The sequence below is a fragment of the Lissotriton vulgaris genome, chromosome 1_1 (genome assembly GCF_964263255.1).
Source record: "Lissotriton vulgaris chromosome 1_1, aLisVul1.2, whole genome shotgun sequence".
Lineage (NCBI taxonomy): Eukaryota > Metazoa > Chordata > Amphibia > Caudata > Salamandridae > Lissotriton > Lissotriton vulgaris.
The window spans coordinates 2065406340-2065433408 of NC_141685.1; the positions used below are offsets into that span (position 1 = coordinate 2065406340).

Genomic DNA, 27069 nt, shown 5'->3' on the forward strand with positions numbered 1-27069 from the left:
TTTTCTATTGTTTTCACACGACTCTAGAGATTGACTCTTATTCTGGGGAGCAAAGTTGTCATGTTTATGCGGTTGTCGGAAGCTGAATCCCTTCTTGTCTGAGCTACGGAAGCTGATCACTTCCTATTCAGTCAAGAAAGTTTCCAGTGACCTGTGAGCTAGCTGGCGCAAACCTAAATTAAGTCTAACATAGTCAGTAGAGACCTAAAAGGCCTCAGTCCTACGTCTACACTGCTGTTTATGTTATTCCAATGCGCAGGGCCTATGGGGAAAATAGGAACTACACTACAGGATATCTTGTGTGCGATGGCGAGGCCTCCTACTGGGCGGTGGGGGCGGTCCTTCCTCTGGAACATGTATCAGTCGGGGATGCAGTGGTGATGTCAGGGATCGGAGGAGGCATTGGTCCCAGATCTCCATGGCGTGTCTATGTAGGGAGCGTATGTTGAGGATGACGAATGTCAGGGCCTTGGTGGTGAGTGCTTCCAGAGCACATCTGGCGGTCAATGGGGCACTGTTGATGGTGAAAGATTGTTGGCAGTGTCTGCAGGAGAACTGTCCGTGGGTAGTGTAGGAGAGTAGGATCAGCTTACAATAGTTACCCCCACTTTTTGCTGATGTTACACTGTTTTTTGGCTTTAGTCTTGCTGGGGCCCTGCTAACCAGAACCCCAGCCTAGCTGCTTCCTCTCTAAATTGGTTGCATGTACATTAGGTGTACTCCAGATTGGTTACTGAGTTACCCTTATGGGTCCCTAGTATATGGTACACCAGGTACTCAGGGCATAGATCCCTCAGATGCCTACCACGGGCTGAAGCATGTATTATGCCACCCCTGGGAAGCCTTCAAAAATGGCACCACAGGTTTGCTACGGGTGACCTATATCTACCTTTAATCACTGAGACATATAAGTCTATCAGTCACTCCTATGGCAGGCCTTATCAATCCTGAAGTCAGAGTGCTTGGTGTTGTGTGAGAAGGTGCCCATGCATTAGCTGGACCCCTCTGCAGCTTTCATAGCCTATTCGCTCAGGCTGTTCTGTGGTGCAGCCAGACAATATACTATTATAACCTCGCGGTAAATGCTAACTTTGGAATGGCTGCATGGAAACATGTCGTCTTTGGTGTCAAACACTTTGGAATCTTACCCCCCACCAGTCCTGGCAGCGGGGGTAGAATTCCACCCTTCTAGAGGGAGAGACATGTACACACTGGTCTGCCCCGTAAAAGTTTAAAAGAGCCCTGGCATCACAAAATGGATGCTGCAGCCACAGACACGAGTCTGGTCTCCTGCTGCTGACCGAAACTCCATCAGGGGAGGCCTGGACAATAGGTTTCTTGTCACAGGGAGGTGTAACCACCTCCCAGACAGACTTTTGGGTATTGGGTATGGGTGGGTGCACTCTGAGAGTGCTTTGAAGTAGGCACTGGGGGCACATTTGGTGTCCCTGTGCATAGTCCAGTTCAAACCAGTTGCAGGGGCTTCCCTGGCAACAGGACTTTAGATTGCACCTGTACGAATCTCTGAAACTGAATCCTGAAATTTTGACGCTCTACTAACGATTAGAGGACAGAAGAATCTCCTTTGGGGTCAAGGAGTGACTCCCAAGATCTACGTGGCTCATCTACTGTGAGCTGCGATTGGACCAAGGGGGGCCTGAGCTGCTGTTATATATTGGAGGGATGAGAGCTGTGGACATATCCCTTTCCACCCACTTGGGAGAGACATTTTTGCTACATAAGGACTCAAGCATCCACTGTGATTCGCGCCTGTGGTCCGAAAGGTACTTCAAAGACCATAATCCCTTGCCAGCGCCCATGAGGGCGGACTTCTATGCTCCAATAAAAATCAGGTGCACAACTTTACCTTGTTTCCTGTCCTTCGGTAGTGCAGCCAGTGATCAAGCCAAAGGAATGGGGTGTGACAGGTTTTCATTCCACCACCGGCAGCATTTATGCGGTAACCTCCTTGGGTGTGGCCTCTCCACATTGGGCAACCTTCGTTTGAAATATATATATATATATATATATATACTAGCAGCTTTGCCCGGGGCAGAAGGGGAATGGGGCAGCATTTTAAGCCTCTGTGCACCCCCCCGACATTGCCCAGTCCGCATCCCTCCCGCCTCCCGCCCCGACATTGTCCATACCGCCTCCCGCCTCCTACCTTGAGCCTTGTGCCTTGCGCCTCCCGCCCGCCGACCCCCGCCCCGACATTGGGCATAGCACCTACAGCCTCCCGCCTCCCGCCTCGCACCTTGCGCCTTGAGCCTCCCGCCCGCCTCCCGCCTCCCGCTCCCCACCCCGGCTTTGTAACCCCTCCCCCCCCAGGTCCCGACTTACCTCATCCGCCGCTCCTCCCTACGCTGGAGTGTTTACCTCTCCACTGCTTGACTGCTTGTCAGCTACCTCATCCGCAGCTCCTCCCCGCGCTGCCACAGCTCCTCCGCTTCTCGCCGCTCCGCAGCTCCTCCCGGCGCTCATGTTCTCCCCTCTTCCTGTTGCTGGTGAACTCCGCTCCTCCCCTCACGCAGACGCTCCTCCCGGCGCTCATGTCCTCACTCTTCCTGTTGCTCGTGAACAGCGCTACTCCCCTCACGCATACGTCGCGGCCGGCGCTACTTGCAAGGGAATACTTTATTTTTATTTCGAAATATTTTAAACAACGTTTATTTTTTATTTTTATGTAGCCTATGTCCTTCTGCTTGCCCTGAGGTTTTCTAAGATGTCTTGGGTGTTCAGATTGGTGGTGTAGTTTTCGAGTTTACCTGGCTCAAAGGTGCAAGTTCTCTCTTTATAATAGTAGTATAGATATAATTATAAAAAGATATTTTTCACAGCTGTTTGTTGGGATCGATATTAATGTTTTCATTAGTTAAGTATAGGAAAGTGATATTTTTGTGAAACATTTTTATTTTCCAATATTTTTGTGAATCTATAATATTAGCATCAATATTATGTCAAGGATCCCTCATTGGCACCTGTTCTCTTGATGGTTGAGATCTAGACCCTAAAAAATACAGGTAATATATTTGCATATTCAAATAGATGTGGTAAGAATGGACTTTTGGCATTTCAGTTCTGGGGCATTATGAAAGCATTCTTTGGCTGCAGTGTTGTCTGAGGAAGCTATTTGCAAAGATTGACATGATCCACCATTCAACATTGATTCAACACTGGCCATCCACTATGATATAGCAACCAAACTAGCAGCTCATTTGACTTGTGAGACCACTAGCTGGTCATGGACCTGCAGACCCTGATCTTTGTTTTTGGTTTTGCCTAAAAATGTGGCTGGGGCCTTATTTCCGGGATAAGGTCAACATGTAAGCCACAGTGCATGCCAATATTGTGCAATATTCAAAAGGCAACATAGTCTTGCACGCTACTTTATGGAAAATACTGAAACAGTCCAAGTATACGATCAAGACATCAGAAGGGTGGCTTGCATATAGTACAAGTGTTCAAATACATATATGAGGTTCATTGCACCTCTGTTGAGGCTGTGTGGTTGGATGTCAAAACGGGTTGATGAGATGGTGAGAAAGAGCACACTTAGCATCATACAACAAAGTATAGTAACCTTGAGATTGTACCACACCTTCTATTGATGCATGCATTACATTTTTGCCTGATGACGGTATATTGTAATTCTGTGACATTATCAGTGACTATGTTTGTGATGTCATTATCTACCTATTGATGGAGTGCCAACATGAGTTAAATTTATTTAGTAACTACTCATCACTCAAATACCAGGAAACCAATGTGTGTTCAAGAGGTGACTTTTATATCAGCTATTTTGCATGCACTCTGTATAGACAGCATACACATTAGTGCAGCATCCCCTTGCGTTACAGAGACTTTGCATGATGATAAAGGCCAGTGGGATAACATTCCCTTACCATCCATTGCCTTTCTACTTGTGACTGTTGAATGGTGTTAACCTGATACATTCGGCTAGTGATGCTCAGTTAATAGCTGGGCAAGCAGCATGATTGGCTTGTCAATGAGATGCCTACAGTAACCCAACTGACCCTCAGGAAAGATCCAGTAGCCAGGACATGAAGTGCAGACAGTATTTACAAGTTCATGGACGGCCTTAGAATGGGTTGTAGGTGAAGTGAGAGCCTGCTCCCAGTCTGCACCATGTCAAATATCATATCTGTAGAGAAACAGTATTTAGTAATGCCTGCTTCCCTGGCAATCCAAATAAGTTTTGCCTCTTGCTATAAATCCTTTCACTCTTCCTGAAATAATTGTTCCTCAAAATGAGAACAAAGGCAGCAGAGATATTCACCAATGTGGTGAAAAATGTTTTTGGTCTGTGACTTGCTCTCTTGTCTTACCACATCCATCCAGAGGAAACCCTGCTTTTCGTCTGAAAGGGCTTTCATGCCGGCTCAATTCTGTTCATAAATGCCTGTAAATACAGGAGTCTCACAAGTGCCTTACATGCAGAGTGAATAACTCTTATAGAGGGTCTCTAACCAGCACCAGGAAATCTGTTACCAGACACGATGAGCACAGAAGAATTATCAGCATCTTACTGGTCCAGATTTGATTAACTGAAATGGAAATATATGGTTTTAGAACATTAATGGATGTGACAATATAAAACAATGCATGTCCAGTGGTGAATGGGTTTTTTGAACACTTCACATTCTTACCTCATGCTGTGAGAAAAAGCACATCAATACTTTATGATGAGAGATTGCCATCTGGAAAGTACAAACAAAAAGAGTTTATATCATCAAGTGTATACAAACATAGGACTCTAAAGTGGTGTAGTTTCTCTGCGTTTACTCTGATCAGAATTATGATATTAAGGTGTACCTTGGACAACGACCTAACAAAGACACCCATTGCATTGAATTTCACACAATGATTGTGCATTAAGAGAATTGGTATTTCATACATGTATATATAATGTGGTGCAATTATTTAATACATTTCTCAATGAATAGACCATTTTCATCCATGGTCCTGATGATTAATCCCAATTTTAAAGCAATGCCCTAAATAAATACTTAGGGCCCCATTAGGATTGCCCCCGCCAGGCCGGCTGTAATCACTGCTGGCCGGCGGGGCAATCCGTCCGCCATCCGTGTACAAAAGACCCACCGCCATATTATTATGGCTCGAGGGTCTGCGGTGGACGGAAAGACCGTCCGCCACTTTCCCGCCTGTTCGACATGTCGACCGGGCGGAAAAGGGTTCTATATGGTGGCGGTGTTTTATAGACAACGCCAGCCATATTAGAATGTATCATTACAGAAGCCTTTCCGCTGCGTCATTTCCTTCCCTGCACTTCCATGCACAACTTGTCAGGCACTGCACGGTGCCTGCCATGTTGTGCATGGAAGTGCACAACATGCCTCCCAGGCATTGTGGCGGGCAGTGCTGAGTGCACCGCCCGCCACAATGTCAGCGATGCAGGAAGCACTGCCGCCACTGTGGCGGGCGCATCCTAATGGCGGGTGGTTCCATGTTACAACAGGATGGCAGGCCCCCATCATCCTAATGTGCCCCTTAGTTGGTTGATCTCAAACAGTGATTGATTCTGCTATTATATTTATCTTAATAATATATGTATATCATTTATCCCTATAGAGAGCCCCTTCATAAAAAGTCCTTATAAGCCAGGTTCACACGGGATAATTTGTGTATTCCCAGACTACCCTTACTTTACTTTACCATGTGGGCAGGCTGTGTATGATTTGGTTGTGTAGAATGTGAATGAACCCTTGTTACAATATGTGCCCTTTAATAATCGTAAATATATTTAATTATGTTTGTTTTTTTAAGGAATACTTTCAATTGGAATATATTTTTATTTTCCATTAAACATATTTTCCTTTACTGTTCTTGTTTTTCCTGAGTGGTAGTAATGTTATTTTGTCCTCTGCTGGTGCCTTACAGTACCACTAATTGGCCTTTTGAGGTGTGGAACATGCTCCACTTGTTGGCATGAGTAGATTTAGGTTTCTTTTGCACTAGTGCTATGGAGTAGATGCAGATGTAATTTTAATGAATCAAGTGCTTTACTCTTTTGTGGATGTGTTTTAGTATATGTATGTGCATCCCTTACACCTTTCCTTGAATTTCCATTTATTCCATCTATTTTTGAGTAGATTTTCCGATCACGTCCTCTTGACCCTCAAACATGTCCTTCCAACATCGGTCAGGAATTTGTACCGAACAACCTCTTGCCATCGGTTCCAGACATGCAAGTAAGATGCGATGAAACCTGTTTGCTCTCAATCCTATACTTAACAATGGGAGCATGAACTCTGAATGGAATGTATGCTCGCATTGTTAAGTGCAGAGGTGCAGTTCATCCTTCCAACCTGTGGCAGGCACCCTATGATGCCTGTCACTGGGTGCAGGGATCAACAGGGAGTCACAGTAGGTGCCCCCTAGGCCACCATTTGCTGGCTTCACACCAAAGGGGGCCCTGCGGGCACCCCCAAAGGCAGTTTCCCACTGACGTACTGTGTCAGAAAGGCTGGTACAGACAGGCAGTGAAAAACTGCCATCGTACTCCCTCGGCCGGAAAGAGCCAGCAGGGGGAATATGAAGGGTTTCCAGGTGGCAGACGGGCTCTCCGAACCCGTCGAAAGCCATCCAGAAAACCAAATTGGATTCCTTTCTGACCGAGCCCGTCAGAATGGCTTGGTCGGAAAGGAATCCATTAGGGCAGGTCCGATGCGGTTAGGATTGCTCCGACCATGGGTCAGAGTCATTCCTAACCGCATCAGAGTTGGGCCCTTAGTCTAAAACAGAGACCACCTCATGTGAAATTGTATGCATTAATCACAGAGATTTCCACATGCAAAAGATAAGGCAGGCAAAGGCAGCGATCTCTGGCCAGAATTTTATGAACAGAATTTGTGAGTATGCAAAGTGTTCGTAAGTGCTTAAGTGCACTGCTGGAGTACAGTTGTACCTAAACAAACACACTTTTGTGACTTGGTCCTAGGAATATATACACAAAATCTGTTTGTACAGAAAAAGCAAATGTCTCAACGACAATAGTGAAATCAATTATCTGAATATGTATAGTGAATATAAGGTATTTTAGGTTAAGTGATGTCATGACTCCATGGTTTTCTTTGAATGTAGTGTCATTGACTTTACAGAAATCTCAATACCCCGTCATACTTTCTTTGGACAATCACTGCAGCAATATTCAGAAAGATGTGATGGCAAATGATCTCAAAGAGATTATTGGTGACCTTCTACTTACTGCCCCTCTTCATGAAGATGAAGAATCATTACCATCCCCTGAGGTAAGTATTGATTGTAGTCTGACCCATCACTTCTGAAACCTGTTATAGTGCTTGCAAAAGGGATAATACAAATACATGTTTTATTTATTGCTACACCTTATTGTAAGTCTTTTAAGAATTAATACCTTTAACACTATCATATGATGTCTAATAAATGTCAATGACTTTGAACTTTAGGCCCTGTTAAACAATTTGTACCAACCTATTCTAAGCATTTGTTTGTTCACTAATTTGTTGTCATATTTTGTAAGGGTGATGCAGCAAGTGTGGAAAGATCGAAGGCCCTGATAAGATGCTTTTCTAGCAACCCCTTTTGTATCGCTTTGTTCGCCCTAAATTGGCAGGGTATGCTCAGACGTGAGTCCCTTGCTCACTTGCCCACTGGATTCAAGATAGCCTGGCTGATGAGGATTATGAATCCGAAACCGGTCCCAGTATGCTTGTTTACGGTCCAGGGAAAACATGGCTTGGTAGTTCGGGCTGGACTGTTCCCATGAGGCACAGGGACAGACTGATTTGCATATGGCCATGTCTGAACTGGGGTGGCTGAGTGAGCTAAATAACGGTGATGGATTAAACCCAGATCAGTTGACTGGGGGTGAGTGTTTGATTTGCTCAAACGCTCCGTCCATCATCCCCTTTTGTATCGCTTTCTAGCAATACAGCACAAATGCACCCCTTGGGACTCATTGAAACCACACACTTAAAAAAAAGATACAGGTAGTCTCTTTGGTTGGTATTTCACACATTGTTTTAATGGCATATCTCATTGAGAAGTTTTGAGAATTCAATCTAAAAAGTGGATTTTACTGAGCATGTATCCATTTAGATATGCAAATTAATTCCACCGATAATAAAAATGAAATTGTTGATTATATCTCAAAAGCAGTTCTGGCACGTTTGGAGAGCATGTGTGTGATCTGTGATATCCCTCATTAAGGTAATCCAAAATATTAGAATCGATTTCAATCTTAATATTTTTGGAAGAAGTTGGAACTTCTATCCAAAATAGTATTTTCAATCTTTCTGTTCTACTGTCTGATGTGAAAGTATGTATGGAAATGCCAGATTATTCTGCAGGAACATATCCTTTGAGCAATTTATAATCAACTAGTCACCAGAAAAAAGTTCCTGAATTCATGCAGAAATCAATAAACCAACATTGGTATCCACTCAATGAGCCCATTCAGAAAATGTCTCTAGGGATTAAGGAATTATCCCGAGAAAAATCCACAGGTTTTAATGATATGCCAGTATCAGTAATATTATGTGTCATGACTACATTTCATGAAATATTGGTATTTAATAACTCACAATGAGGGCCTATGTTTTACACAATGTTATGATGTTGGCACCATTGTCACACAGAACACGTACAACAAGCAATGGCAATAGCCCTGGATTAAAAGTGGCAATGTGGGAGGATATTTACTTATATTTGACAATGGTGCACAGTAACCAATTGCGTTGCTTGCACCATGCACACACCACCCTTACACCATAGTGCAAAGGTGTGAGGTGTCTGGCATAGGAACTGGTACTGGAAGAGTACACTTCATTAAAAAATATTATTCTTTTGGCATAGTTTAATATCTTTTCAAGGGTCCCTTCTGGATACTCCTGAACTATAGATCAGTATGAGAAGATTTCTTTGTGTCATGGTATTTTTCAGAGTTTACAGCGCAAAACACCTTTCTTTTGCATGTGTCACATATATAGAAGCAGTTCTTAATGACATTTTGACAGAATTCACAATACAAAATCACTTCATACATTTTTCGTCTGAGAATTCAAAATGTAGATTCTTGTCCTACTGTATTTAACGTATAGTGCAGTATGCACAACCCTCTATATAGCATTACATGTGAGGTCTGTATTAACAATGTATTTATTTGCTATGAGAAATTAAACTTCTTCAAAAGAGGGTTAACACAACTGCTATCCGTGAAAGACAAACATGAGCAAGAGGGCAAGGCCAAAGTCTGTATGTCTACCTCATCATTGGACACAAATGGAGCAACAACTACTCATGCCTACACTTAACCAGCAGGGTTGTGAGCCAGAGCACTCCCAGGCCTACTAAGAGAGGTGGTGTGGGCTAGAAACCCAGAACTCCAGGAAACACAAAATACCACATAATAGCTCAATGTCTAACCAGTGCTTTTACTTTAAAAATATAAAATAGGCTTTTATCCACACACAACTAAATATGCAGCACACACCTACAAATGTATACAATAAAAACTAGACCCTGTATCCCCTCCTAAATTTGGAATCTATGTAAGAAGGACTGTCAGTGTTAAACAAAGTAAGTACCTTGCATACACTATATATCTTGGAGTTCAGTTTGAAACATACTCCCTCCATATCGCATTTTTTTACTGTGTCTGCAATGTGAACAATGTTCCTATTTAATTTGCAAGACAGTTCCGATGTAATACCCCTTTCTATTACATTTGTCATTGAGTCCACAATATGAACCCCTTCCCAAAACATACAAAAAGTGCATTGCTGTTGTGTTTGACAAAGGGGTGTTGTGTTTGACAAAGGTCTCTTCATTAACAATATCTCTATTATTTATGAGCAATGGAACTTCTTCCAATATAATGCCTATAGAGAAGATCAACATATAGATGGATTCAAAGTCACTCTCAATGCGAATTTTATTGCTATTTTTGGGAGAACATGGGCTCAGAGAGAAGTAGACCTAAAATGAATTGTTATCTCTGCACAATTCATTCCCACAATGCAAATGCAGAATAAGCAGATCTATTGAATAACTGTCCGCCTTGGTAAATGTTAGAATCAAAGTGTACCTTTTTAAAACAGCTTCATTTGGTAATTGATGAATTATCCCTTTCTAACACCTGGAGAAATAATGAAAAGGGAGCAGGCAAGACTCATCCCAATGCCCATGGATCCTCTTAGATTAATTCTTACACTTGATTCCAATAGCTTCCTCTCTTCTTTGCCATAACTTCATCATGCATTTACAGGTTGTCCTAATATTGAAAAATAAGAAGGTAAATAAAAATAACTGTTTAAATTGTCTTGCATAAGGAATTCAACCTACATCAGGCATGACAAACATATAAACTCGTCCAAGTACCAGTAGTAGATGAATTCTTAATAGTGTGGATATTTTAGAATAAGCCACACTCAGAGCTCATTGTGTAGATGACGTGGCAGCCCTGTTTTACTCTTCGGCATAAGTGGTGGTAAGGACCACCACCTTGCACCTAGAACTGAGAGGAGCAGCTACATACTTCACATACTAATGATCCAGCGAGATTACTAAATTGAGTTACTCATAAACTACCATACTTATCTGGGCCCATAAAACATTCATACATAAGCTGATAATCACTGCTGCAATCAAGATTTTATATTTTCCTTTGTGATGAATTTACTTTTACGCCAATTCTTACCAACCCTATCCCCTTTGATACTAATTTCCTCAGGTCAATAGATCAGGTTGTTAGCAGAATAGGTAGAAATGATATTTAACCTTTATTCTTCAAATGACCACAGACTCCAGAGAGTTTTAAAAGTTTTATCTAAACAATTATTTTGTGAGTCAGATACTAGTACATGTCATACACCAATTTCTTTAAGGAAATATTCAAGAGTAAGACAAAAATGACTTAGGTAAATCTCATGACGATTGTACCTGAAAAGGGTGGAATCAGAGAACAGTACAAGAACATACTACATGGACTTATATTTACCTAGAATGGTGTGAGGATTACCCCCTGGCCAATGGAGCTGGACATGGAATGGAGTAGTCAGGAGCCGACATTTCAGGACAGGTTCAGGACAGGATAAGTGACCACTTCTAAGTGCAACATCAGTGTCGCACCCCTCTCTGGTACTCCTCTCTTCGATTCTTCCCCCTTCTGGATGGACATATTCTTCTTCTTTAGCAATATCTCTGACTCTTCTCTTTCTCCATCTCTTCACTCTAAATTCTTCTATCAGAGGGCTCGAACAGCGTCTCTGACCTACATCCGCCGTCATCTGCATCGGTGATGGGTCTGTGGCATCTAACTGACTAAACTGACCTTAGTACTCTATTCTAAGTGTATGTACCACCCCCAATGTTTCAATATTTGTGAAAACCCCTACTTCTGATTGGACAAGGAGATGGGGAGAGGCCATCACACCATACTAATAAAATACTTTTTTTTTAATACATTGTTAAATAATCCCACCCCTTAATTTTACTTTCCCAAGCTTTATTCCCATCCACATTTTACATTAGGAACTAATACAATGTGTATGATTTTTGACTTCTACTCCTTACCTTCTTCGAGAGGTGAGGTTCCCACTTCAGTTCTAGACCAACCTTGGCTCAGTTTCTAATAACACATCATGGATCCAGACGGGTTTGGGTGCGCTTGCACACAAATTAGGTGGGATAGGGATTTCAGTCACCCTTCAGGCCCAATTACGAACTAATAATAAAGTTAGAGAAAAACATGTTAGAATACGGGAATAACTGAATGCACTGTATACTACTTATTCCTATTCTAATCCCTTTCATTTATTTAACTTGTGCATCAGCAGTTTTAAAAAACGTGCTGGATTTCGTCTAATCATAGCATGTGCATTAACATGTGAGTTTCAAGCAGCCATTGTAAAAGCTATTGCGCAGCTGCAAAGTTTTCCAACCAAAGCAAAAGATGCCACACTACATAGATGCAGTAGATGCATGCACAGAAAGTTCCCGCATTTTCTGCAGCCATTTTTAGACACTCGAGTTACTTATTAGTAAAACACATAGGCAAGCTTCCCTTAGATTCAATGTAAAATGTGTAATGCAATTATAGTATTTATGAACAGGTTGATTACAATATTACACATTATTTGAGAGGATTGCATCTAAGCAAGTCTCTTTTATGAAACCTTGCTCCATCACCATCAAATGAGCAACAGGTAAAATTGATTTGTGGAGATTTCACATGTAAAATACCAACACACCCTTGACACTGGTACTTGTCCTGAAGTGATTGTAGTTTTTTTTTCTTTTTTTTCACAGGGACTACCCCTGTTCTTCTCCCCACCCTGCCCACAGGCAAAATGGCCTGGCCTGGCTGATACCCATTTTGCTGATGGCAAAGTGGCCATCAGCAAAATAAAGGTGGTATAAAGTCCGCATAGCATGAATTTGATGTGGAATACAATACACCTCAAACCTATGCCAATAAAACAGGAGGTCAGATTGTATTGATACCCCTGACTTTGAGAACTCAACAGATACCCTCCAATTCAAACCCTTACTCTAATCAATAGACATCTTATCTTGTAGGACTTAAAAATGAAGTGTTTGAATGCAAGAGTTGCAATTTGTGCTTTTCAGAGATTGAAAATGCCATGAATATCCAACATTATAATATTAATTTTTTACTGATCGATAATGTACCTATAGAAAAATACTGTTAACAGCTTAATAGTGCTGATTTTACTAACCCGTAAAGTGTGAAAACTTGATCAGTTTAGGAGGGATTTCCTCCTGTAACAGTAGCTAATTAGAGAACTCTACATCAAAGGCAGCAAAAACCATTTTAGATATAAAATCAAGCATGGTTCAACAGGTAACAATTTAACAATTTAACAATTTAACTTGCTTTTCAGAATTTCAATTTTTGACATAAGTCTCCTAATGAATCCGCCTTTTACCGCTTTTCTCAGTCATCACTACTGGGGGACTCCATCTGCCAGGAGACTGTGGGAGATTGCTGTAAATGCATTTGAAGTCTGCCCATCATTGGCAGGAGGAGGCTGGGCCACCCCCATTTTGTCATCCTAATTTGTGCCTCTTTGAGTGATTTATTTGCTGTTTCCATTTGACCTGGGTAAGAGAAAAATCACAAGCAGTTCTGCCTCGGGAGCTATCGTTACCACCATTGACTCCTTTCTGGAGTGAGCAGATGGGGTGATCTTCAAGGAAATCACCTTAACAGAAAGAAGACTCTGTCTGGAAGGAGAAGGATTGTCTGTCTGTACACAGCGTGATGGATTGCAGCGCTTTCATGTTTCTTCTATCACATATATTGTTTGCTCACTTGAATATTTGAAGAGATCGGATAATGCTTTTTTAGACCCTAATGATACTTCTTTGCTTAACAAACCCCCTGTTAAAAAGAAAAAGAAGGTGACACTGTTAGGGGAAGAGGGTTAACAAGGTCCGAAGTTGGTAATCCAAAAGGTGACACTGGTGATGCTTGAATTGACCAGAACCATTCTGAGAAATATGTATTAAATTTTAGACTATCTTAAAAGTGCAAATTAAGCCTCTCCTAGACCCCCTATTTAGGGGGTCTAGGGGAATCTAGTTTGGCTAATTTGATCCAATTTAAGGAAATTAGTACTACAGTTTTGGCATTCTCAGTACCTTCAGTTGTCCCTCATTATATCTGTAATGTTCATGACAATGTATCCACTAATGCATCCAACTCAAGCAATGACTAATGGTAATTCTACTTTCCCAGTTCCATCTGGTCAGCTTTTACCCGCTCCCATCTGCTTTCCAGTTCCTCCACCCCTCAGCCAAATATGTGCAGGCAATCTGATTTGATTATTCCAAATGAGTGTGTTACCTGTGCATAGAAGGAAACATCTGGCAAGCATTTTGTTTAAAATTAGGTCATATTGAACTTACTTCCTACAGTTTGTCCTTATGTTTGAATATTGGCCAATGTTCCCAGACTCAAATTGGTTTAGAAAGAGTCAATGGATCAGCTGTTTCCCAGTCTTACATTCGTTAAACAAGCATTTCTAAATCAGTCCCTCATTATCAGTCCCTATAATTATGGCCAGGAGGGTTGACTGGATTGGACCTTCTCCCTAAGTATTATGCAGAAACAGAATAGTTGTGAATTTCAGAGACCCTAAAATTGTATGCAGTCATTTAGCCCAGTCCAATTTCTCCATCTTTGGGCATTCACAAATGTTTCTTCTTCCATTAGGTTATTTTTACAAACCGTCTATTTTTGGGACACCTTCTGCCTCTGGACCAACCTATACTCCTATTTCTTGACTGAACCTGTTCCATAATTATTTTGAGTTTGCAGTCTCTGAGGAAATGTGGGGATGTGTTTGACTCACAGACATACCAGGGGAAAGGGGCCAGTGCTACGTGTGTATAGTGGGGATGGTCAGCACACTTGTGATATAGAGATCAGTACAGGGATTTCTTGCTTTACAGCCAGTGGAGATGTTCTATATAATTCCACCTCACTTAACCTCATTACAGTCAGAAAGGAGACGACCCCAGCTGTGCTGAGAATTGCCCCATTAATAATTATAGTGATTTAACAGGTTTTAGTCTTTTCTTGTGGAATTTAGCAACAATTTACACAATAAACTGGCCCTGAAAGTTGTCCCTTTGTACCGTGTTATTATGCAGGAAATGTGGGCTACTACCCAATGGATCATAATGGTTATTCATATTCATGTTACTCTATTCCTGAAATTCCTTCCCCATCTTCAGAACTTTCAATGTGGATTGAATTAGGAGTAACAGTAAAAGCAGATTTTAGTGATTCTGTGGCTCTGGTATTAGAGTTGGTTGGCTCTCATTGTTTTAAGTCAAGACGAAGGTCCTCATCCTCACATTCACCTCCTCAGCCTGGGACGACTCCTGTTGGCTGGGAACAGCTCCAAAACCCACCAACCACGCACGCAACCTAGGGGTCATCCTCAACTCCACCCTCTCCATGACTAAGCAGGTCAATGCCCTTTCAAATCCTGCTTCAACACCCTCTGCATGCTCCGTAATATCTACAAGTGGATCCCCACTGAAACGAGAAGAACTGGCACCCAATCCCTTGTCAGCAGCAGGCTGGACTACGGAAACGCCCTCTATGCTGGAGCCTCAGCCAAACTCCTGAAAGGGCTTCAACGCATCCAGAACGCCTCTGCACACCTGATCCTCGACATCCCTTGCCGCAGCCACATCACACCCCACCTGAGAGACCTGCACTGGCTCCCCGTCAACAAGAGGATAACCTTCAAGCTCCTCACCCATTCACACAGGGCACCACACAACAACCGACCAGCGTACCTCAACAGATGACTCAGCTTCTACACCCCCACCCGCCAGCTCCGCTCTGCCAACCTCGCTCTCGCCACAGTCCCCCACATCTGAAGAGCAACCTCTGGTGGCAGATCATTGTCCCACCTCAACGCCAAGACCTGGAACGGATCTATGACAGAATTTCGACAGACAGAATTTCGACCTACACAAATATCGGCGTAATTATATCGATAGCAAAAATATCGACGCCCTATGTACAACATGGTAAGTACCAAAATATCGAAAAAATAATATCGATGTTAAAAATATCGTTGTTAAATATATCGATTTTTTTAATTTAAAATAACATAAAAAATACTGTAAATAATACTTATTATTACTTAAACATATTTAAATATATGTAATAATGGTAAAAAAATTAATAATACATATTTAATTTAAAAAATAATAATTAAAAATAATATATAATATATACTTACTTAACAATAATTACTATTCCCACTCCAGTGGGTGCAACAGTAGGGAAAACTGACCCTGAACCCTAAAAATACCCCTTTACCCAAAAACCTAAAACTGACCCTGAACCCTAAAAATACCCCTTTACCCAAAAACCTAAAACTGACCCTGAACCCTAAAAATACCCCTTTACCCAAAAACTGAAAACTGACCCTGAACCCAAAAAATACCCCTTTACCCAAAAACTGAAAACTGACCCTGAACCCTAAAAATACCCCTTTACCCAAAATCTAAAAACTGACCCTGAACCCTAAAAATACCCCTTTACCCAAAAACTAAAAACTGACCCTGAACCCTAAAAATACCCCTTTACCCAAAAACTGAAAACTGACCCTGAACCCCAAAAATACCCTTTTACCCAAAAACTGAAAACTGACCCTGAACCCTAAAAATACCCCTTTACCCAAAAACTGAAAACTGACCCTTAACCCTAAAAATACCCCTTTACCCAAAAACTGAAAACTGACCCTGAACCCTAAAAATACCCCTTTACCCAAAAACCAAAACTGACCCAGAACACTAAAAATACCCCTTTACCCAAAAACCCAACCTGACCCTGAACACTAAAAATACTCCTTTACCCAAAATTAATTAATATTACAATTAAATTACTTCCCACCCTATTCCCCTATAAACCCACAACCCGCTCCGGTAGTAAAACATATAATTTAGTTTAAAATAAACATAAATTATCAATTAATTATTCTATTAATCAATTAAAATAATTCATTGCCAATTAATATTTAATAGCAAAATAAATTAATCATTAAAAAATAATTATTTAATTACAAATAAATTACTTCCCACCCTATTCCCCTATAAACCTACAACCCGCTCCAGTAGTAAAACATATAATTTAATTTAAAAAATACATAAATTATCAATTAATTAATCAATTAATCAATTAAAATAATTCATTGCCAATTAATATTGAATTGAAAAATAAATTAATAATTGAAAAATAATTATTTAATTACAAATACATTACTTCCCACCCTATTCCCCTACAAACCCACAACCGCTCCAGTAGTAAAACATATAATTTACTTAAAAATATACATAAATTATCAATTAATTAATCAATTAATCAATTAAAATAATTCATTGCCAATTAATATTTAATTGCAAAAAAAATTAATCATTAAAAAATAATTATTTAATTACAAATAAATTACTTCCCACCCTATTCCACTAAAAACCCACAACCCGCTCTGGTAGTAAAACATATTATTTACTTTTATATATTTTTTATTTATAAAAGCATATTAAACACATATTATAACAAATAATTTAAATACTTAACTAAAATTTCTAACACATTAGTAAATCGAAATTACTTACATCGATATATATGCTATCGATATAAGTAATTTCGATATTACTTACCTTAGGGTCGATATTCTGGCCATCGATATTCTGGACATCGATTTTCTGTCCCATCGATATTAGCAACTCGATATTACTGTAAGTCGAAATTAAAAAATCGATATTTTGACTGTTTACCACCTGGAACACCCTCCCATCCACCTACGTGCCGACCAAGACCGGCTGACGTTCAGGGTCAGACTGATTTGCATATAGCCATGTCTGAACTGGGGTGGCAGAGTGGGCTAAAGAACGGTGATGGATTAAACCCAGATCCTTTGACTGGGTGTGAGTGTTTAATTGATTCAGATGCTCCTTCCATCACCGCCCCCTTTTGTACCACTACATGACCACAGCGCTAGGGGTGGGTGGAGTTTGGTGAGTTGCATAAAAACTCTGTAGAAGTCCGTGGAGTGTCGCTTTGCCCTATTCATATCTGGAATGACAGTCCTCGAAGAGGATATGCTTTACCTGTGCCACTACAGTACTAGAGCAGCAGCCGGTACTACAAAGTACCTTCAAGATAGAACAGACTGGATATAACCAGTTTGCTGGTAAAATCACTGTGTCAATGGCGGAAATGCAATACACCAATTCACAATTACCTATCTGTCCTTCAGATGCCAGTACATACCGCTCTACCTTAGCTGTGGCCTCTGTACGTAAGAGTGGTGAGGCCGCGTGGGGGGATTTTGACAGATGACGAGAAGGGAAAAGTAATTATTCATTTAACTCTCCCTCATCATCGTCCATCGAAATCCCGCCCCGACCCGTCCCCACTGCTCTTACCTGCATGGGCCATGGCTGCTCTAGCAGTACTGGAAATGGAAAATAATCACATACCGAGTTAGATTTATTAATAATGGATTTATGCCCAGATCTCTGTACTGGAGAAACTATTTGACATTGTTTAACATTGTGTTCATCACTTGGCATTTGTGTCCCCGTGTGGGATGGGTATGCCCAGAAGTAGGTCCAGTGCTCTCCATGCCACTGGAGTCAAGCTGGCCTGGCTGATGAGGGTTGAATCGCCAAAACTGGCCCCAAATGGCTTGCTTCTGGTCCAGGGAGGACCTGGCCTGGTAGTTCGTGCTGGACTGCTCTTATGGGAGCAGGGTCAAGACTGATTTGCATATGGCTGGGTTTGACCTGGAAAGGCATGGGGAGCCAAACAACTATGGATTTAAGCCCAGATGATTGTACTGGGGTGAATGTTTGGCATTGTTCAACATTCTGTGCATCATTAGTTCTATTTACAGTTGTCACCCCGAGTGGGACAGGTATGCCCAGACGTGGGTTTCGTGTTCAACATGCCACAGTAGTCACGCTAGATTGGTGGATCAGGGGTGAAACCCCAAAACCGGTCACTGGATGCTTGTTTCCAGTCCGGGGAGAACCTGGCCTGGCTGTTCGGGCTGGACTGTTCCCATGGGGAGCAGGGTCACAACTGTTTTGCATATGGCTGGGTTTGACCTGGAATGGCATGGGGAGCAAAAAAACTATGGATTTTTGCCCAGATCTCTGCACTGGGGTGAATTTTTGACATTGTTCAACATTCTGTTCATCAATAATTCTTTTTTCATTTGTTACCCTGAGTCGGACATGAATGCCTAGACTTGGGTCTTGTGCTCTCTAAGCCACTCTAGTCAAGCTAGCCTGGCTGATGAAGGGTGAAATTCCAAAACAGGTCACAGGATGCGTGTTTCAGTCCAGGGAGGACCTGGCCTGCAGTTTGGGCTGGACTGTTCCCATCAGGAATAGGGCAGGACTGATTTGCATTTGGCTGGTTTTAAACTTGAATGGCATGGGGAACAACACAACTACGGATTTAGGCCTAGATCTCTGCACTGGGGTGAATGTTTGATATCATTCAATATTTCGTCCATCAATAATTCTTTTTGCCTTTGTCACCCTGAGTGGGACGGGTATATCCAGGCATGAGTCTCATGCTATCCATGCCATTGGAGTCATGCTAGCTTGGCTGATGAGGGGTGAAACCCCGAAACCTGTTACAGGATGTGTGTTTCCAGTCCAAGGAGGACCTGGCCTGGCAGTTCAGGCTGGACTATTCCCTGGGGAGCACAGCAAGACTGATTTGCATATGGCTGGATTTAATCTGGAATGGCATAGGGAGAAAAAAAACAATAGATTTAGTGCTAGATCTCTGTACTGGAGTGAATATTTTACATTATTTAACATTCTACCCATCAATTGTTCTTTTTACATATGTCACCCCGAGTGGGACGGGTATGCCCAGGTGTGAGTTCATGCTCGTCTTCCGCCGGATTGAAGCTAGCCTGGCTGATGAGGGGTGAAACCCCAAAACCGGACCCAGGATGCTTCCTTCTGGTACAGGGAAGACACTTTGAAAACGTTCTTTAAAGTAAGAGGTTTAGTAATACAGTAATAAAAGTAGCAGATTTATAGTGCAAACTCATTTTAAAGTTCATTTAAATGCATTTTGCGGGGTCGGGAAGGCACCACGACGTAAGCGCTAACGAGTTGTGCATCCCATGTGACACAGAGATAAATTAAATTGATTGGGTAAACACCTTTGCATGAAAAATAGAGAAAGCCTCACCCATTCTCTTTATCATTTTGGGATTGTGTATGTGCTTTTAACACCTCCCTTTTAATTTCTCAATTCTATTTTTTGGTGTTTCCTTATTTACAAAGATAGCATCTGCCACACTACCAGCTAGAGAGAATGACAGGAGCAATCACTATCCAAAAAGCAGAGGGTCATGTGGGAATTCTTTTGCATCTCTGCTCGAAAAAATAGGTGAATGCCCAAAAGGTAACTTGCATGCTGTGCAACAAAGTGCTCCTCCATGGGCCTCCATGGTGCAAGGTATAGCTCCTCTCAGCTGGTGCAGCCCAATGTGGCTGGGGTAGTCAAGTGTGAGGTTCTAGCTTCTGGGTGTTGCTGGATGCCACGCTGCAGTCTGGGTCACCTCGCAATGCCAGGGGACTCGTCGTGGTACTTGTGCAGCTGGGTGTGTCTGGGCTTTTGGGTGAATGAGTGGCTGTGTGAGTGGCTGCCTAGGGTATGGGCAAGTGAGTGAGTGGCTATATAGATATATAAATGGATGTATGCGTTACCGTATGGATAAGTTAGGATCAGTTGTCAGAGCTCAGCAAAGTGACAATCAATTGCATGAAAGTTTTCTAGCACCACCTTCTCTCCTATTGAAAAGAACTGGTGAGAAAGGATATCAAGTGCTCTTTATACACAAAGAGCGTTATCGCAAGTATGTCGAAGAAATATTTCTGAGGTAATAGATGTATTTCGATACATCTAAACATGCATCACTCCAAAACCTGTTGTAAAAGAAAATGAATAGAAATATAGGTTAGTATTTTATTTACTAAATTCGAGAAACATAATAGGACACATTGCTCATGCTGTAACAGTATATCACAATATAGTAAAGCATTGTTTTTTCCCTTTTTACTGTTCTCAGCTTTCAGGCTTTTACACCATAAACAATGTACTATATGAAGCTTCATCCTTGAACAGTGGGGGAAAAACAGTCATATTAATATATTGTAGGAAAAAAACATGACTGACAGTATGTCACTGTAAATAAGTGACACTATACATTGTGTCCTTCCAGTTTTAGTATTTAATTAGTGAGTGTAGTATCCACGTGCTATATTAGCTTCTTTATGGAAGAAAAATGGACTGTTGAATTTTGGAGAAATATTTCAAGACATCACCCCTGATAGGCCGAATGATGTCCATAACATTGACAATGCATGTAAAAGAAACACTGTACAGTACCTTTCCCCCAAAACACTCCTTAGAACTTGGTTGAAAAAAACAAGAGGTAGTTTAAATTTGGTAGTATGAAAGGCAGTTGTGGTTTAAATATAAAGCTGCTGTCATTGCATTCAGTCTATCCAGTTTCACTCTTTAAATAAACAATGTGTTGTCCAGATATTATTTTGACTCCTTCATGAAAAACAATAGCTATAGTTCTAAGAAAGTACTAAGAAAGAAAATTAACCTCTAAATCCTTTATTACTTATACATTCGACACTTCCTTCAACTAGACTGTTATACTCCGCTCTATCAAGGAAGGAAAATTGTTATGAACAAATCCCTTTATTGCAGTACTAACACCAACATTTTTATTAACGACTAAACCAGGAGAGAAAAGATGTTTATCAAAGCAAAACATTTTATTGCAGTACTAACTTTGCCATAAGGGGCTGGTGGGTGGGTTCAAAATTGCTCCTTGTTCCGTCGAGGGCTCACGTGCAACGAGGGGTGCAGCTTCCTAGCACAGGAACAAGAGGATGCTTCTTCGGATTGCTGCTCCTTTTATTCCTCTTCGGGAAGGCGTGTACCCTCCTCCGGTACGCCTACGGGGCGTGGTCAACAGTGTAGGTGTCTAGGACAACCCCTCTTGGGCGGGAAAAGGCGCGCCCTGGCTACGCCGCTTCGGGCATACCAGCCGTGACACGCCCCCCCGCACAAAATGGTTTCCCGGGAGGATCCGGGCCCCCGACCATACGTTCAGGGGGACCGAGTGGTCGCCCCTTTCCATATGGCCGGGATGCCTGTCACCCCCTCCCAACACAATCCCCAAGGATGGGAAGACGGACGCAGTTCTGAACTTTTGGAAGGCGGGAGGGAGTTACCCTCCCGGCCGTATTTATTAAAATATGAAACAAAATTAAAACATTAAAATAATAGTTTCATATCATGTACAATTTTCATTTATTACATTATGATGAAGACACGTTGATTGGCTAACCTTAACAAATCTCTAGTACAAAGGTTTTCCTAGCCGAGTCTAACATCCTGCCAATGCATACTTTTCTAAATTAAAATTGTACATCCTAGCATTACGGGCCAACGGCAGGGTCGCAACCGGTGTCAGATCCCAACTACCAGAACTCCCCCCTCACGGTCTGAGGGCGGGCGCACAGAGGACTGTACCTCTGTGCCAACTCCAATTTCCCTTGTCTTCGCGGGGGCCCTCTATTTAACTCGACGCCATCTTAATGGTCGTCCGAGGACTCGTGTGAGGTGTCTAGAAGGTAGCGTGGACCCCCCTCCCACTCCACACTGCTTCTCATATCAGCCGTCGCGGATATCCTGGCCCCGGGAAATTCGTAGGAGGGGCATCGAGCCACCTCCTCCCCTGGAAGGGGCCTATGAACACCTTCCCTTAGGCGACCCCATACTTAGTGGGTGCCGCCTCCCCGTTTGAGGGGCCAATGGCCGCCTCCCCCCGGGCGCTCCCATCCATAATGGGTGGCGCCCCCCCTCTAGGGATCTTGAAATTACTGCTCACCGATCATGACCTTACCGCCACAGGCCGGATAGTTGACCGGCTATCCGGCCCCCCCACAAACTCCTACTAAAGGTATTGTTTTTTCAAACCCCTTAACCACGCTATGAAATCTCCTATGAGTAAGACATTCCCCTCCCGGGATAAATGGACCCCATCCTCGATATACATGTGATTCCCCCGAATACATCCATGCGGAATACAGTGCAACTGTGCCGAGCGAAACAACCTACTAAGTTTGTTATTGACCTTTTTTACTGAATTGTTCAGCGCTGACACAGAGAGGCCCCCCCGCCACACCTTCCTGGGAATCATGTGTGACCATGCTATCGTGCACCCCGGGATCCTTCTCGCCAGCCAGCTAACAGTAGATAGAACCCCCTCGAGTAGTACTCGCCGACCAAGTGTCACTAAGTCATTGCCTCCCAGGTGTACTATGATTACGGACGGCGGTGACCTTGTCCGCCCTAACAGTCCCTCAATAAAACATTGAAACTGGTCAATACAGAGCCCGCCCCTTCCGTGGAAGGTCACCCTGTACCCGTATTCCCCAGCCGCGTGAATCACGTCACCTGCTTTGAATACGTCCCCGGCCCGCCTCACGTATGAGTGGCCCACGACCCACACCACTTTTTCCTCAGCCGGTGATCTCTGACCGCTGGTCCCCAGGTGCCGAGTCGACGGCACAGTCCGCCCCGCATCGCATGCTCGCGAAACTGTAAACCAAACAGAAGACAAGAGGCGTGAGTGCATGACAGTGGCTTCATAACATGTGCAACCGCACATACCTCTTATAGCAGTTCGAGGACCATCGCCCCAGTTGTTTTACCTTCTCAACACTCTGACCCCTGGCTGTAGCTTCTGTAGCAGCCCCTATCCTAAAGGAATGGGTCCCGAAATCGCCCGGGTCTAAGCCCGCCGCTGCGATTGCCATCGTTAGCACCCGCTGGAACTGAAACCTTGTCAGTGGGGTGGCGTCGATGTGTCTCAGCAAGCTTCCCCCCCATGCATCCGCCCTTCGCGCCAAATATTCCTCAACGCACTTTACCGGGCACATGGGGGACCCTCGCATGCGCTGGACAACAATACTGTCTCCCATAGCACCCTGATCGGTCTTGGACCTGGCTATCGTGATCACCATTGTATCACCCTTGATCAGAATGTGATCCTGACACAACCCTCCCTCTACATCTTTCTTATTTCTTGCTACCAGCTCGCTCACCCGCATGGCCCCATGGAACGCTAATGCGAAAGCGGCCTCGAACAGTACTGCTTCAAACTGAGAGGAACATGTCGTGGGGAGTATCGACATCAGCAGGGACAACCTTTCTAACCCAATCGGGCGCCTTTCGTCTACTTTCCGACCCTCAAGGCGTTGCCAACCCCGAAGGGCCTTCTTTACCAAAAAGGAAGATGTGGGGTCCTTGATGCCATGAGCTTGCGCCATGAATGAAATGGTGGCTCGGTGCCTATTGGCTGTTGCCGCTGATCGGCCTGCCCTGTGTAGTGCTACCAGAAAATTCAAGACACACTCCTCCTGACCCCACTTGACCTCCCCTGCCGGACCCAAAAATGCACAATAGGAACGAAACAGTCCTTCGTATGCCTTCCATGTCCTGGGGGCTAAGCTTGCTGCCACGAGGTCTTGTAATCCGGGGCACCAAGTAGCCAGAGTGCTTCGGGAAATGGTGCCGCCGCTAGGTCCGCGGAAGGTAGATAACCCCTGAAAGCCTGCATGTGTGAACGAGAGAGTGCATCAGCCACCTGGTTCAGTACACCTGGCACATGCTTCGCCCTGAATTGTACGTTCAATCTCATGCAAAGGAGTACAATTTCCTTCAGTAATCTCAGTATCCACTTGCAGCGTGCTGCCTGACTATTTATACATTCAACAACAGTCATATTGTCGGACCAGAACACCACAGAGCGATCTCTAAACTCATCTGGCCATGCCATCAGAGCCACAAGAATAGGGAACAACTCGAGAAACCCAATGTTACCTGTGAGACCGCTGGTGTGCCACCACGTCGGCCATGTTTGCGCCGACCATCGACTACCAAAGATGGCGCCAAATCCCACGCTAACTGCCGAGTCGGTCCACAAACCCAGCTCGTCCGAGGACGCTGGTGGTTTGTTCCACACCACTCGACCGTTGAAATCCGCCAGAAATGCCAACCATATGCGCATGTCCTGGCGAACTTCTGCAGACAGTCTCGTGCGATGGTGTCCTTCCTTGAGACCGACCATGGCTTGTGCAATAGAGCGGGAAAAGGGGCGGGCCATTGGTATCACTCGGAGGGCAAAGTTAAGCTGGCCCACTGCTTGTTGTAGCTGATGGAGCGTGACTTTTTCTTTGCTGATGCACAATTCCAAGGAAGCCCTGAACTTCGCTACCTTCCCCACCGGCAAACGGAAATATCCTTCCACAGAATCGAGCTCAATGCCTAGAAACTCGAGTGAAGTCGATGGTCCAACCGTCTTACCTGGTGCCAATGGCACCCCGAATCGCTCTATGAGAGTGCAAAAATCTCGTAACGCCTGCGCACACTGAGTGTCGCCGGCTGCCCCCAAGAACAAGAAATCGTCTAGGTAATGCATAACCTGGGTATGGCCAGTGGCCTTGGTGAACGCCCATTGCAGAAAAGAACTGAACTTCTCAAAATAAGCACAAGAAATGGAGCAACCCATTGGCATACATCTATCCATGTAGTAACGTCCTTGAAAAACAAAGCCTAACAGACGCTGATCCTGTGGGTGTACGGGGAGCAACCGGAACGCTGACTCGATATCTGACTTTGCCATCAGCGCTCCGGGCCCCAGGCGATTCAACATGGTGATGGCATCGTCGAAGGATGCGTACCGCACCGAACAAACTCCTGGGTCAATTGCATCATTCACTGAAAGACCCCTCGGAGCTGACAAGTTATGGATCAGCCTAAATTCCCCCGGGTCTTTCTTGGGGACTACTCCCAATGGGGAACAGATAAAATTAGGTACTGGCGGGTGCCTGAATGGGCCAGCAACTCGTCCCAGGGCAAACTCCTTTGCAATCTTCTTTTCTACCACCACAGGATTATGCAGAGCCGACAGTTGGTTCCTACACAGTGACTTCCCACGAAAATCCCCCGCCGGGATGTGGAAACCATACAAGAAGCCGTTCCTCAACACCCCAGCGGAGACATGATCAGGGTATTCATTTAGCCAGGGGATCATTGCCGTGATATCAATGGGGGAAGGTGGCGGTACGCCATGGTCCCCATCAGACCTGCTTGGCCCCCCCTCTACCACCTGTATCACCATTCTTGGCTCTGCACGAACTCTCGGGGTGCGAAGAATTTCCGCAACCTGCACACTCATGCCTGAACTTACATGTCCCCTGAGGTCTCGTGCACTTGCCCCTGTTAAAATTCCAACAGACCCCTTTCCTACCCCCATTCCCTCCATTCCTTGGTTGGTGGTCACCATTGGGGCTCGCTCGAAAGGGCGCCGCTGGCTGACGGCGGGAAGGCCCGGACCCATTCCCGCCAAGCGACGACGACTTCGTCGCACCCGGCAGGAGCTGTTTCTGCCAAGATATCGAGTCGAGACAATCCCACGTCAGAGATGAATCGAACTCCTTGGCTTTACGAAACTTCATATCATAACCTATCCATTCATCACCTTCATGTGTCTCATAAAAATCCATTATTCGTGCCTGGTAGGAGGACAATTCAGTCAAAACCTCGGGCTTACGCTCTCCAATAATTGCAGTAAACATCGCAAAGGCCCTGGCCCAATTAGAGATTGTCTCATCAACCCTGAAACCCGCCATCTTTGCTCGCCATACACTCGGGTGCCACAAGTCTTTTTGTGTCTTAACATATTCCATCTCGCGGTGGTCGGTCAACAGGGAAAACATATTAACGTACTTATCAGCCCAGATCATCTCTTTTGTGGCCAGCGGTATATGCTGGACCACCTTTTCCCGTCTTGAGGGCAAAGACCCCTCCCTTGCCATTGGCAATGCATGCTTACCCGGCTCCATTGCTGTTCCCGCCGTTTTTTCCACACCAACTGCCGGTCCTCCTGGGGTCACCTGTGGGGGGACACAAGGGAGATTCGCCTTCGCGGCATCTCGCGACTGCCGCAACTGCTCTATTAGTAACTTGGCCTCCCCGGCCGTGTCTGTCGGTGCCGTAGCACCCCCTGATTTTTTACCAAGCCATGCCGCCAACTGGGCGGCCAACTCGGGAGGCATGTCTTCCTCGCTGGCGGGCGTAACAACAACCGGAATCGGTTGACCTGCGTCTGGGACCAGTACCGGGGCCTCGACTGGAGTGACCGGGCTTGCCGGGGGTACCTCGGGAATCGGGACTTCACCCCCTGCTGCCCTATTTCTGACCCTTCTACCTCGCCCTGCAGGGACAACGCCCGGCAATGCAGGGCCTATAACTTTCTTCGGTCTACCCGAATTATTCATCGCTGCCATCTGCTTCTTCATACTTGCCATGTCCTTTATCAGCATTCGAAGCATCTGGTCAGTCCCAGACTTCTTTCCGACCTCCTTGCCAGGCAT

The 27069-nt window shown here is 44.0% G+C and overlaps 1 protein-coding gene across 1 annotated transcript in view; it reads left to right on the forward strand.

Moving 5' to 3' along the window:
- Positions 1-27069, forward strand: part of PLCZ1 (phospholipase C zeta 1) — a 665761-nt gene that overhangs the window by 57322 nt on the left and 581370 nt on the right. The window contains exon 4 of the mRNA XM_086933607.1: positions 7143-7292. Within this exon, the coding sequence (XP_086789733.1) occupies positions 7143-7292 (150 nt within the window). The remainder of the gene's footprint in view (positions 1-7142; positions 7293-27069) is intronic.